This window comes from Wickerhamiella sorbophila (genome assembly GCF_002251995.1).
Source record: "Wickerhamiella sorbophila strain DS02 chromosome Unknown contig3, whole genome shotgun sequence".
Lineage (NCBI taxonomy): Eukaryota > Fungi > Ascomycota > Dipodascomycetes > Dipodascales > Trichomonascaceae > Wickerhamiella > Wickerhamiella sorbophila.
The window spans coordinates 1,837,353-1,850,573 of NW_020194004.1; the positions used below are offsets into that span (position 1 = coordinate 1,837,353).

Sequence of the window (13,221 nt, forward strand, 5' to 3'; positions counted from 1 at the left end):
TAATGTGCGTGAATGTCTGAAACATTAGGGGGTCGAGTATCAATGCAATCTACTCAACAGATGCAGATTCTCAGCGGTCTTTATAAATTGTATTGTAACTTCCAAAGTTGCCTGTCACATCAGTTTTTTTACATACACTATAGTTCGATTTTTCTATCAAGAGACAATTCACATGTTGTATGTTGCGTGGTCGCATTTACTGAAAAGTGAAGGCAGTAGCACCAAATACGCTAGAGGGCACTGGGCTCGTGGCGTTATAGTACTGGTGTGATCATTACAAAAGACTCTGGGCGATACATAGAAGTACTTTGCGTTGTGAGCTCAACCGTCTCGCCATCTCTTGCACGCTGTATAATTTATAATTTGCCTTTTCTCGAAAGCACGCTTGCATGTCATAGAAATCGTGATTGTAAATTCTGAGAAGTGAGATAGCACAAAACACCCGAGAGAGCTCTAAGGTCATTTATGATTGACACTATATGCGGCTTGTGCGTTGCTATATTTTCGAGCTGCTTTGCTGCTAGTATTGCTGAAAGTACATCTGTTTTACTTTAGTTATTCATTCGGTCGATGAATCACTTGCTTGGCTAGAGTGGTCACTTTATTCCTGCATGTGCCCCGTTCGCATGCAACCTGGCTTGCTTTCCTTATACATTGCATTGAACCGCACATGCACCTTGGTGTGGTGAATCGATAGCCGACATGCGCTGACCGTACGCCTCCTCTTACGCGCGGCCTGTAGTGATCGTCGGACATAGGCAGTTTATAAGATCAAGTTGGAATTTTTTGGCAAGAGTAATTCTAAATTCTGAATTTTACGACAGTATATGTGTATAGTTCAAAACTCAGCAAGTGTCGGGGCTTTGCGTCATATTTTTTTCTGGATGTTTTACGTTGAATCTATCGGTTACATTAGTTCTGTCGATAATCGTCGCCACATATAAGGTTAGGTTATCATCACACTGCGCCACAGGCGTTGTTTTAGAAATACCGTCATGGTAGCGTGCAGTTATAGTCGCTCTTTTTGCAATATCTGCAGACACCAAACACTTTGTACAAAGTACAATAGCTAGTGTTTGTGTTTGTGTCTGATTTTTGTCTGATTTGCTTTGAATGTCTGCCTTACCTGTCTGCGGATGCATAGGGACCGTGGTTGTTTTTGCTCTCTATACAAGACTACTTGCAACCTAGTGGGTAAGGCCCCTATAGTTCACGTTTCTGCTCAATAATCGGTAAATCTTGCCTGCGCCTACCCTACCTGATGAACGCTCGACCATTTTCCTGTGAACGAAGGGCCAACAGTAGTAGTTTTTTTTTGCCGCTTCGAAAGGTACTCACATATTGAGGACGGAACGCTTTGCAGGTGTCGATTAGTGTTCAATTGATATCGTTCAATAGCTCATATCTGTTCGGTTTTTCTACAGAATGACGTCTATGACCTCAGACAAGGGGCAACGGGAAAACCTTTGTGCACGGTGCTGCAAGAGCACTCCTGTAAATCTCAGGTTGGGTTAGGTGATGTGGGGTTATCCCGATCGGCCCCAATCGTGAATTATGTTCGATCATCTAACAGCGATTGGAGCTTGGCATACATGCTGGGGTCCCGCTGTTTCCAAACAATCAATTTTCATCTTACTGACCTTGCTGTCTTCGTAATGATCTGGCTAAAAGGAAAACTGGCAAAGTGAAAACTACGCCGTCATTTATAAGCACGTAGCGATGCATCTCTCCTCATGTGCGATGACTGCAAGCGCTGGCTTAACCAATGCAGGTGTTCGCGACATTTATTGATAGTGGTTTGCTTGCTGTTTCAACCGGGTACTACGAACGATACTAAGGAATAAATCTCGGAGTAGGTGGAGTTGGGCGGTAGTTCGCAGTAGGTGTGGTAGCCTAAAAAAATTGTTGTTACGAGGATCGCTTGAAATACGAACCAGTAACACTAGCATGGGGTCATACAATACTGTTTGTATACGTTCACCTTTCTGGCTATTTTCTTGAAACATTTTTCTATTTCAAGTTAGTTTTCTCAGACGTGTAAAAGCTTCAGAAGACTTTTTAAATTCAACGAAGATTTATTCTTCGCCCGTGTCTGCATCTTCGAATTTCAATTACTATTAATGATTCTGTGCTACTGAAGCATACTTCACGAATCACAAGATTTGCTGCTTAAACTAATATTTTCCAATGCATATGTGGAGCTAGCACCTTCAGTCGTTGTGTCACAAAACACCAAGCCTCGAGACCTTAATATACAAACTCGTTCTCCTAAAATTTTTTGAATATCGTACAAATTGGAACAAGGTGGACAAGCATGGTCGTATTAACTATTCCTAGAGGTGGTAACTTTCTGGAGTCACAGCACCGGTGTGGTCTGTAACAACCATAATCGCGGCCTCAATAAAAGTATTATGCCCGTAATATCTACACCAGCTAACCGTGGATTAAAGAATCAGCTAGTTGTAGACAGTCTCATACTAGTTGTGATGCCACGCTAGAGAGCAGTGGCGAAGGAGGACTATCAATTGAATAGGTGTAGGAAAAATACTAACAGAAATAGCCAACCAGACTCGACAACATAAGATGGCGCGGCTTTAAACCTAAGAGTTGAATAGCCAAAAGATTGGTCAGGGAATGGAGTTGTATTCCTTCAACAGACTCATCCGACTTTACGACACTAGACATATGAGACGTTAAAATGACGTCGAGCCCTGACGACCGAACCGCCTGGAATTCTAGTCTCGTAGCTCACGATCTTCATTGTTTTTACTTTGAAATTGGAAAAAAAAATTTGTCCTCAAACGAACTGTTCGTACCAACCAAACGTATGGCGATAGACACTGCAAAGCGGACTGTCCCACGTACAGGAGGTATTTAATACAAGTTTGCACAAATTAGACAACTTAGATTTAAGGTGCCGAAAACCAGCATGACCTTCATAACTAGTTACATGTGCTAAATATCGGTATTTCGCGCTGGTTGGTAGGTTGCCGCTTTGAGATCTCCTGCGCTCACACTGCACACTATTTGAATCTAACACAACTGCAGATAAATCACAAACGCAAAAACAGTTTAAAATAACAATGATAAAACTTCGGCCTCAAAATTTTATCAGAAAGGTGAGTACAATTGAAGCTAAGTACACTATATGACTTTTTCTCAAGCAAAGCCAACGACAACTGCGGTAGCGATGGCAGCAACTGAAATGCCCTTAATAGGACCCCTTATGGCGGGAGGAATAGTACTGGAAGTGGCAGGACCAGAGGCAATCTCAGCGCTAGAAGAGGTAACCATAGTGCTAGAAGCGGTAGAAATGGAAACAGCCATAGTGCTAGAAGCAGCAGGAACTGATACAGCTTCAGTGCTAGAAGCAACAGGACCGGAGACATCCTTAGTGCTTGAAGTGACAAGACCGGAGGCAACCTCAGAGAAGGCAGGACCGGCCACGGTCTCAGTACCAGAAGCTGCAGGGCTGGGAATAGCCTCAGTGCTTGAAGTCTTGAAGCTGGGAGCGGGGACAGTCTCAGCACCCGAAATCCGGGGGGTTGGTACAGGAACGTTGGTAGAGGTCTCAGTATCACTGGGCACAGTCACAGTCTCAGGCTCTGCTAACGGTCACAGTCTGGTCGCCATGAGTAAAGGTAGTGGGCTCAGGGCAGTAAGTAGTGAACTCAGTAACGACGGTGGTGGAAACTTTCACAGAACCAGACGACACACCAGTTGCAGTGTATTTGACAGACCGCCAGGAGATCCGGAGTCGGAGTGAATACCAGAGCCGGTAGGTTCAACAGAGCCGCCAGGCGATCCAGAACCAGAGTGAATACCAGAGCCGGTGGATCCAACAGAGCCGCCAGGCAATCAAGAGCCGGAGTGGGCACCAGAGCCCGTGGGGCTAACAGAGCCAGATTGAGCGCCGGAACCGCTAAGGGTTGCAGAGCCGGTGGGTCCGACAGAGCCAACAGGAGACCCAGAGCCAGAGTGAATGCCTCATTACGCAATGTGCACACTATTAAAAGTCTAGGACATGTTTACTGTAAAGTTAGGTTAACGGGTTGGAAGCTACATCCGCTGAGCTCTTAATGCCGAACTCTACCGCATTACATTATCAGATTGCTTGTAATGGGCGATGAACCCGAGAGTATAGAGCTTCTTCCGGTTTCAGAGCATCATGATGATATCGGGGGAAATGAAGCCAAAAACATGAACGATAAGAGTACACAAATGTACATGTGGTGGCCAAAGGCACAGCTATTCCCGCGAAAGCTCGAAAGCTTTCTATCCCTTCCAGCACGAGTGGCTGCCGTAATATCCATGATCGGGCTTTGGTTGATTTTATGCATCACCATAAACAACAGCTCATTATTTATGATACCATATGCTGAAGACAGCCCCGTGGTACCGCTTTCGTGTGGTGACGGCGGTGGTTTCTGGAGTCATCCCAATGAGAAATGCGGTATCGATGCTGCACAATGCACGGGCAGCCGAGCCGAGGGGGTTTTTGCTTTTAGGTGTCCAGCAAACTGCAAGCACGATGGTAGAACGTTCCAAAAAACACCCATTGGATCAACAACAGTCGAGAGAGCGCCGCTGGTCATCGGGGGTGATAACTTGTATCGTGCAGATTCAACCCTCTGCGCTGCGGCATTGCACCATGGCGCTATCTCTAACAAGTACGGAGGTTGTGCCAAGGTAAGGATGATAGGACAGCACAACGGGTTCAACTCTACGCTGGAAAACGGAATCGCAAGCTATGCGTTTGACAGCAGCTTCGTCGGGAGCTTCGAGTTCGTCCCTCTAGATAAATGCAAAGGATGCACTGATCGCCGAATTGCCGTTGGTGTTGTGTCAGTTTTGATGTCGATGCTTACAGGCTACATATTTGCTTCTCCTTGGCTGTTCTTGTGCACACAGTGCAGCATTGGGTTCTGGGTTTTGTACTTTGGGGTGGACCCTCCATTGAAAGCCGGAACTGCCCAATTGAATGCTGAAATAATATCCACAGGATTCCAGAGATATATGGTAGCTTTGTGGGGAGTGTTTCTTATCTACCATATTGCAGCAAAAGCTCAACTAGAAAACATGCAAGCGAATCTCTCAAGGGCGATTTTTTGGGTTTTGCCTTTCTACGTGGGGATACTAGAGAACTATACGTTTGCACTTTTACCAATTGACCGTCTTTTAATATCCGACTTCAATTCACAGGCGGGTGGTTGGATCACTGTCGTGATATTGACAGGGCTAATCGTGCTAGGTGCTATCAGCCAAGCCTTTGCATTGTACCGAGCCAAGAAGCTCAAAAAAATGATTATTATTTATTCAGCCATTCTGGCAGTCATATGTGTGTTATCAGTTATCCCAAACGAAACACTGCGCGTACACCACTATCTTCTTGGCCTGCTTTTCCTCCCTGGAACGGCCATCCAAACCACCCCGAGTCTAGCTTACCAAGGGCTCTGCGTGGGGCTGTTTGTGTCTGGCGTGGCAAGGTGGGGACCAGCCTCTATTCTTGAAACATCTGCACATGTGAACAGGAACAGAGACACCAGCGGTGAAGACCTTGAGCTCTTGCAGCCGACGATAAACGGTCGCGACGGAGCACTGGGGGAGTTTTTAATCAATTGGACAGGCAGTCAAGGCCAGTTTTCTCTCGTTGTAAATGACGTGGAGATCTGGAAAGGAAACAAAACAACCTTCAATCTGACGGACTGGGTAGAGACCCACGTGGAGAAACCCTTCCCTTCCAAGATCTATGTCAGGGTCGCTCGCGTCCTGAGAAATAATCAGGTGGGAGGGTACACGCACGCAGGAGTAATAGACACGACCAACAACCACTGGACTCCACCCGATAAGGGGTTTATTTAGACCTTGAAAATTTTAGCATTGCAGGTGAGCAGGTATTTTCTGAGCGTCGGTGTGAGCAACTCTAGCATCAGCCTGGCGTGTCTAAAGGGTACTCTATACAATACTATAGACCACGAACATACATAATTTTACGCCTTATGCATTGTGGAACTCGCAAGCGTCCAAAGCTCTGGGGTAGGAGTGTCTGGCACATGGCCGATCTGACGATCGGAAGTCGGTCATCGGCGTCTCGAATCACCGGTGGACATCGGTGACCACCATTGCTAGCCGAAATGATAAAAAAATTAACTGCGATAAAAACATGACTAGAGGACGAGAGAGGAAGCAGCAAGTTCAGGCCGTGTTCTATGGCTACAGCGGCTCTAGCCCCAAGTTACCACTTAGACCCCGTATGTGCACCGAATGGCTGCTTTCCTGCATATCGTCTTCCCCCAAAACCGGTTACTAATCAAAATATATGCATCTCGGGACATGGGTCAAGGGTTCAGGGCTAGGCGGGGTAGAATCACCTGGCCAGTTAGTGTATAAAATACGGCAAACACACCTAGCAACATCATACAACAACTCAATTGACTCCTAATGCTTCGAAACACCGTAAAATCAACTGCCACCTCTGCTGCTGCGCGCCACTTTAGCAGCACTAGCCGCAAAGGCATGAAAGTTCTGTGCGTGCTCTATCCTGATCCTGTTGATGGATTCCCTCCGCACTACCTCCGCGAAAGCGTTCCCGACATCTCCAAGTACCCAGATGGACAGACTGCACCCAACCCCAAGGCAATTGACTTTACGCCTGGCCATTTGCTCGGCAGCGTGAGCGGTGAGCTTGGCCTGCGCAAGTTCCTCGAGGCTAACGGCCACGAGCTAGTTGTCACCTCGGACAAGGAGGGCCCCAACTCAGTGTTCGAGCAGGAACTGCCTACTGCTGACGTCGTTATTTCGCAGCCCTTCTGGCCCGCCTACCTCGATGCCGACCGTATCTCCAGAGCCAAGAACCTCAAGCTTGCTCTGACAGCAGGTATTGGATCTGACCACGTTGATCTCGACGCCGCCAACAAGGCCGGCATTACTGTCGCTGAGGTCACGTACTCCAACTCCAACAGTGTTGCTGAGCACACCGTGATGATGATTCTCGGTCTCGTGCGCAACTATATCCCGTCCCACAAGTGGGCCACCGAGAAGCGCGGCTGGAACATTGCTGACTGCGTTGCTCAATCTTACGATGTTGAGGGCATGGATGTCGGTGTTATTGCTGCCGGCCGCATTGGTTTGCGGGTTTTGCGCCTCATGAAGCCTTTCGACGTCAACTTGCACTACTACGACTCCCGTCGCTTGCCCGCAGAAGTCGAGAAGGAGCTGAACTTGACTTACCACGACTCTCCGCAGGATCTTGCTCGCAGCGTCGACGTTCTTTCTCTGCACTGCCCGCTCCACCCCAAGACCCATAACATGGTCAATGCTGAGCTGCTGTCTCAGATGCGCAAGGGCGCCTACATCATAAACACTGCCCGGGGTGCTCTGTGTGTTCGCGACGACATTGCCAAGTCTCTTGAGGACGGCCACCTCGGTGGCTATGCTGGCGATGTTTGGTACCCCCAGCCTCCTCCTGCCGACCATCCCTGGCGCACTATGCCCCGTAACGGTATGACCCCGCACATTTCCGGCACGTCCCTGTCTGCCCAGGCCCGCTACGCTGCCGGCACCCGCGAGATCTTGGAGAACTTCTTCAACAACGACCCCATCCGTGACGTCTACTTGATTGCCCAGGGCGGCCAGCTTGCTGGTGTTGGTGCCAAGTCTTACACTGTTGAGAAGGGCAAGGCCAGTCCCGGCTCCCACAAGGCCTAGATTGCGCTAGCACACGCTGAATTTAGTATCTACATAGCAAAGTATACTACAGTCCACAAAGTCTCAGAGCGTCGGCTACAAACTTAGAACTCAGCGGCAGATCTACAAAGTCTTGAGAACCTCCTCAGCTGCAGACTTGTCGATGCCGGTAGCATCGGGCTCAACAAAGGTCTCGGTGATCTTGCCATCTTTGACCACAACGGCATAGCGCTTGCTACGCTTGTTTCCGAAGAAGGCAGCGGCATCGAAAAGAGCATTGAACTCGTTGGAGAACTCACCCTTTGGGTCAGCCAAGAAGCGGGCCCAGCCACTGGCGTCAGACAGCTGCTCTTTCCAGGCCTTGGTAACGAACGCATCGTTAACGGCAACGACAAACAGGTTCTTGACACCGCGGGACTTGAAGTCGTCTGCAAGCTTGAGATACTCGGGAATATGTCGCTGCGAGCAGCCGGGGGAGAAAGCCCCAGGAACGCCTACAACGATAAAAGTGCCTTTACTGGTTTCATCGGCAAGATCGACCTTTTGGGAAGGCGAGTCCTCTCTCAATTGGGCGCCGGGCAGAGCACCACCTGTAGAAATAAGGCGAGCAAACGTGGGTACAGCGACCCGAGAACAAACTGGGCGAGTGAGTCGAAGCATGATGAGTTAAGCTTACCTTGTTCTCCAGGTTTTGCATCGGTAACAATCGTAGGGTAATCGGCATCGGATCGATTATTTGACCACGACCAATTCAACCCCAGCATTTGCCTTGCGTTGGATATCTACACTCCTACTATATAGCATCTCGAAGACTGTTCAGCTCCATGGACTGCCCATGACAAATGCACTGCGAGGGTTTTTAAAACGATTTACTGCAGCAGGTATTCCAAGACAAGAGTTCGAGCAGGTTTTCAACAGGTCGTCGGGCCCGGGAGGGCAGAATGTTAACAAGGTGAACACTAAGGCTACAATAAAATACACGCCGAGGCAGTGGCAGCAAGCCGGCTGGCTGCCTGATGGGATCAAGGCGCGAATAGGTCAATCCAAGTTCCCATATTTGACCAAGTCAGGAGGAATTGTTGTTTCGTCCGACCTAACGCGTCACCAAAAAACGAATCTTGACGACTGCTTTAATAAATTAGCCCAAGCAATTAAAGAGTCTGCGTTTATTCCGGAAGATCCGTCTCAGGAGGCCCAAGAGCGGTGGGTGAAGATTCGCAAAACCCAAGATAAAATACGCCTGGACACAAAAAGAAAGCGCTCCGACACCAAGAAATCCCGTAAAATAAATGATTAGCTACTGTCTTTCAGTTCCGCCATCTCCTCTTCTTCAGACTGGATGTTGGGTGTATCGAATCCTGCTGTCGACTCTCTTGTTTCAGGTTCTAATTTAGCGGACTTGACAGGGTCATCGTCGTCGCCTTCGTCGTCGCCTTCAAAACGACGCTTTTTGGATTCAGCGGGGGTGTGGCCAGCAGGCTCTGCAGGCCGCGAAATTTCCGCCTCGATGCTTTTGATGTGCTCTTCATCAAAGTAATCGACTCCTGTTTTCCTGGCTGCTTCTTCCAGTACTTTTTCGGGCACGTTGTTGAGCATAAGTCTTAAAGCTAGCCAGCGCCAGCCGCTCTTGAGTTCGGTCTCATATTCCGATTCCCAGTACTCAAAGTATTTCTCTGTACCCTTGGGCAGCAAGGCTTTCGAAGGAATGCCGTATTTAGACCTAATTTCAGCACTTTCAGGGCCATCTTCGGCAGCTTTGGGGTATTTGGACATCGACTCCTCGTCATACTGCACATCCCACAGTGCCTGCAGGGACTCGGAAAGCATGCGGTTCTGACCCGAAAGAGCCCCAAGTTCGAGAGTCCTTTTTTGCGGCAGTTCAATGGGAGTTCGAGCAGGCAAAGGTTTGCAACCTATTACCTTCCATTTGGACCATTCTTTGTCGCCAAGCATGAAATTCTTGTAAGCTTCCATCTCTGTTTGGCTGGATATTTTCAACAGAACTTTGAACCACCGATTTTTCAATGCTTTGAAAGAATTGAACTGGTCTTCATTAACGAGGGGCTTTTCGCTCTCCGGACCGAACGGGAGGATGGCTTCGATAACTACCAGCATCTGTAGGGCAACCAGCCGCTGGATCTTACTATCAAACATAATATCAGGGAAAACTTCAGGATCAGTGTCCCACAGCAACGTTCGAGGAGCCAACGTGCAAGGATGGGGGCTGTTGTCGGCCATGGCACGCGACACCTTGTTCGACCGATCCAAATGGGCGTTGATGGAGCGGGGAGTAGCCATGATCGATTTAATATCCTGGAAATCTTCAATCAGGCGCCAGAATGTAGTATATTCGGGATCAGAGACATTTCTATAGTCGATTATCGGTAGCTTCACAGGCACGCTTTTCTGGTTGATCAGTGCTCTAGTGGGGAAGCCAAAGGCATCAAACAAAAAGTTCCCGATATTGTTGATCATCTCGTAGTGCAATACTGGAGAAAGTCGTTTTTCCAAAGAATTAAGTGTCCGTAGAAGTGTGGTTCCAGGAGGACGCAGAGCCTGAAGATTGTTGATGATCCGGGCCTTTCTGCTGGATACGATTCTCCAAAGATCATCTATGCACGCAAGCGGCAGATAGTCCACGGCAGCCTCCAAAAGCAAGTGCGCGGTTCCTTGTGCGCATTGTTCCGAAGCTTGCAACTCAAATACCAAGTCAATAAGCGCCGCGATGTGACCCAGTTTCCGTTCTGCTACCAGTGCCTGTAAGACTTTGAAGCATTCTGTATCTGGACTCTCGAAATTGCTTGCAAGAACAGTCTCTGGAATCGTGACAACCTTGTCTAAAGCTGCCGATAAATCCAGCTGGTCCAGCACGCGGTCCATTAGGTAAACTGCAACGGGCTGTTGATTGTAAAAATTATAGTGATAAGAATTAAAAAACATTATTGGGGGTGTTGTTGCTGCTGCATACCGTAGAGGTGCTGTTGCTGCTGCTGTTGCTGCTGTTGCTGTTGCTGTTGCTGTTGCTGCTGTTGCTGCTGCTGCTGGTGCACGCCGTATTGACCCTGAGCAGACATGTTCATCATTCGGGCTCTCTGGTTCGGAACGCCACGTGCCATGGACGCCTGCGCCATTTGTGCACGTTGCTGCTGAGCGTGGAGTTGAGCCTGTTGGGCCTGCTGTGATTGCTGCTGCGACTGGGCCTGCGGGGTTTGGCCTTGCCGACCAGACATATACTGCTGCGGGGTTTGGTTCTGGTTCATCATTTGCATTTGTCTGATCAAGTTGTTCTGTGCCATTGCATTGGCCTGCTGCGGAGTCATTTGACGCTGGCCGCCAGGATTTCCCGACATCTGCAGACGCTGAGCCTGCTGTTGGAGCTGTCGGTTTCTCAACATCGCCTGCTGCTGGGGGGTCAATCGACCCATTGCCTGCTGCTGGCCCTGCTGGGGTGCCCTCTGAGCTTGCTGCATAGGAACCCCTTGCTGCATGGCACCAGGAGCTGCGCCCTGAGGGCGCTGTGGAGCTCGACCTACTATTTGGGCTGGGGGCTGAGCGGGTCTTTGCTGTTGCTGCTGTTGCTGTTGCTGCTGTTGAGCAGCACGTTTTTGGGCCTGTATCGCTGCCTGGAGAGCCTCTTGTTTCTTTTTCAGCTGCTCAATGTAGCCCAGGCGAGAGAAATGGTTCGACACAGTGGTGGACGACGTTTGGCCGTTTGTGTGATCACTGAGAGCCAGCATAAACTCCTCATATGCAGAACTTTCCTGAGGACTATGCTCGTGAATGGGCCGAGGTTTGCGTGGGTGTGTGACTCTATGCGTTTTGCGAACTCTGTTCAAATCAAGGTCCAAGCCAAGGCACTTTTTGAAAGTAGCATTGTCGGGTACTCTGAGGTCCAATTTGCGCACAGTCAGATTCAGAATCTCAGATTCCATCGACAGTGCGAGCTGGTCACTGAATCTACCTTGCGATGTGTCGGTTGTGTAGAGTAGATCGTGCCACAAGGAGAGATTGGTTGGCTGCAACAAAATACGATAGCTGGGGGGCTCCTTTTTAGATTCAGCGGCAGCATCTGATTCAGGCTTGACAATTTCATCCAGATCACCTGCCTTGGCTGTCTTAGTGGAATTTGGAACCCTCATTTCGGACGAGCGAGTCTCGCTTTCGTACTCCTTGACCGTGGGAGAGATGTCGCGATAATCCTTGACTTCTAAGATAACACAGCCTTCATAGAACTTTATACCTGAATCACGGAAAACCTCTGTTGCGGCAGGACTTATTACACCCTCCTGAACAAACTCTAGAAACTGTTGAATATTCGGATTGTTGCGGGGAATAATTCCTTCCTGATTGCCAAACCGAAAGTGCGTGGGATGCACCTGGAGCTCAATAGACGCAGTTTGATCAGCATACTTGGCCAGTAGAGACGCCTCGTCCTCTGCAAACTCGTATATACGCGGTTTCACCGCCGAATCCTCGGACCTGCGTCCGCTCGCCATGACTAAGGAAGGAGAGGGTGAGAGGGCGGTTGAACAGAGGGTGTTTATGGAGTATTCTAAATCTAAAAAAGTTACCAGACGGATTTGAGACCGATATAGGAAGTAATGACACCGCAGATACCAACAAAGCCGTCGTCGAGGGGCGTGTAGCCCAGGGAAGTCGCGGGGATGCAGGAGTCCAACAAGTACCAGAGGCTCTGGACGCGGAGCTTCTTGATTTGGGCCTCCGTCTGCTTGCGGACAGCCTCGTCCTTTTCGGAGTTGGTGAGGGTGCGAATCTTGGCGTCGGCACGGTACAGGTTGTAGACGGCAGCCACCAACTGAGACAGGGTGGAGACCAGCCAGAGGCGGTTGGCCCAGACGCCCAGAAGATGCGCGGTTTTAGCATCGAAATTGGCGAGCTTGACAGATTGAGCCCAGTTGAAGATATCTAGGGTAAGATAGCCACCGTAGCCGAAGTTACGGGCCAGCGTGGTGAAGTGCAAGACGGGGTCGGCAGTCTGGTTGCGCAGCTCCGCAAGGAACGCCTTGAGAGCACCGAACGGCTTGCCTACGCGGAACAGCTTTCGGGCCAGCGACAGTTGCTTTTTGATGATATCGTAGTGCTGCACAATACCCTTACTGTAGCCCTTGCGCAGCGTGTAGTACGCCATGAAGCGAGCATAGTACTGGACAAGTCGCAGAAGCTTGTCTCGCACAACCGTGCGCTCCAAATTGCTCAAAGTTTTGGCGTAAAGTGGGTGCTCAGTGATGCAAGGCATTTGTGGAGGTGGGGAAGCTTGGGGCAGAGATGATGATTAATTAGCCTCCCGAGGTTCGCTTCGTAGTTGCCATAGCAACGTGACACCAAATCCTCGCAGCGGAGTTCTCGGGCTGGACTTTTAATTCTTTTCAACTATCCTTGTTCCCTGAAAGGCGTCACTGGACCTGTGACAGCTCCTCTGCCACGCCACCCCCTCAACCGGCTGGGCTTGCCGGGACGCTTGCAGGTCACATGCAGAGGGATTTCAGAAGCATCGGAGGTTGCCAAACGCTGGAA

The 13,221-nt window shown here is 49.3% G+C and overlaps 7 protein-coding genes across 7 annotated transcripts; 2 read left to right on the top strand and 5 right to left on the bottom strand.

Annotated features, from left to right (window-relative positions):
* Nucleotides 1-3,159: 3,159 nt before the first annotated feature.
* B9G98_02943 (hypothetical protein) lies at nucleotides 3,160-4,098 on the bottom strand (the record flags this gene model as incomplete). Its single annotated transcript, XM_024809500.1, has 3 exons — nucleotides 3,160-3,608; nucleotides 3,737-4,017; nucleotides 4,094-4,098. The coding sequence occupies 3 exons, from the start codon at nucleotides 4,096-4,098 to the stop codon at nucleotides 3,160-3,162; spliced, it is 735 nt and encodes a 244-aa protein (XP_024665268.1).
* A 21-nt stretch (nucleotides 4,099-4,119) lies between these two features.
* B9G98_02944 (hypothetical protein) lies at nucleotides 4,120-5,862 on the top strand (the record flags this gene model as incomplete). The annotated part of the gene is made up of 1 exon (XM_024809501.1): nucleotides 4,120-5,862. One exon carries the CDS (start codon nucleotides 4,120-4,122, stop codon nucleotides 5,860-5,862), a length of 1,743 nt encoding a protein of 580 aa, XP_024665269.1.
* A 579-nt stretch (nucleotides 5,863-6,441) lies between these two features.
* B9G98_02945 (Formate dehydrogenase) lies at nucleotides 6,442-7,707 on the top strand (the record flags this gene model as incomplete). Its single annotated transcript, XM_024809502.1, has 1 exon — nucleotides 6,442-7,707. The coding sequence occupies one exon, from the start codon at nucleotides 6,442-6,444 to the stop codon at nucleotides 7,705-7,707; it is 1,266 nt and encodes a 421-aa protein (XP_024665270.1).
* Nucleotides 7,708-7,809: 102 nt separating this feature from the next.
* On the bottom strand, nucleotides 7,810-8,346 carry B9G98_02946 (Putative peroxiredoxin pmp20; the record flags this gene model as incomplete). The annotated part of the gene is made up of 1 exon (XM_024809503.1): nucleotides 7,810-8,346. The coding sequence occupies one exon, from the start codon at nucleotides 8,344-8,346 to the stop codon at nucleotides 7,810-7,812; it is 537 nt and encodes a 178-aa protein (XP_024665271.1).
* Nucleotides 8,347-8,979: 633 nt separating this feature from the next.
* B9G98_02947 (THO complex subunit 1) lies at nucleotides 8,980-10,566 on the bottom strand (the record flags this gene model as incomplete). Its single annotated transcript, XM_024809504.1, has 1 exon — nucleotides 8,980-10,566. The coding sequence occupies one exon, from the start codon at nucleotides 10,564-10,566 to the stop codon at nucleotides 8,980-8,982; it is 1,587 nt and encodes a 528-aa protein (XP_024665272.1).
* A 59-nt stretch (nucleotides 10,567-10,625) lies between these two features.
* On the bottom strand, nucleotides 10,626-12,182 carry B9G98_02948 (Transcription factor SPT20; the record flags this gene model as incomplete). Its single annotated transcript, XM_024809505.1, has 1 exon — nucleotides 10,626-12,182. One exon carries the CDS (start codon nucleotides 12,180-12,182, stop codon nucleotides 10,626-10,628), a length of 1,557 nt encoding a protein of 518 aa, XP_024665273.1.
* Nucleotides 12,183-12,253: 71 nt separating this feature from the next.
* B9G98_02949 (Peroxisomal biogenesis factor 11) lies at nucleotides 12,254-12,943 on the bottom strand (the record flags this gene model as incomplete). Its single annotated transcript, XM_024809506.1, has 1 exon — nucleotides 12,254-12,943. One exon carries the CDS (start codon nucleotides 12,941-12,943, stop codon nucleotides 12,254-12,256), a length of 690 nt encoding a protein of 229 aa, XP_024665274.1.
* Nucleotides 12,944-13,221: the final 278 nt, after the last annotated feature.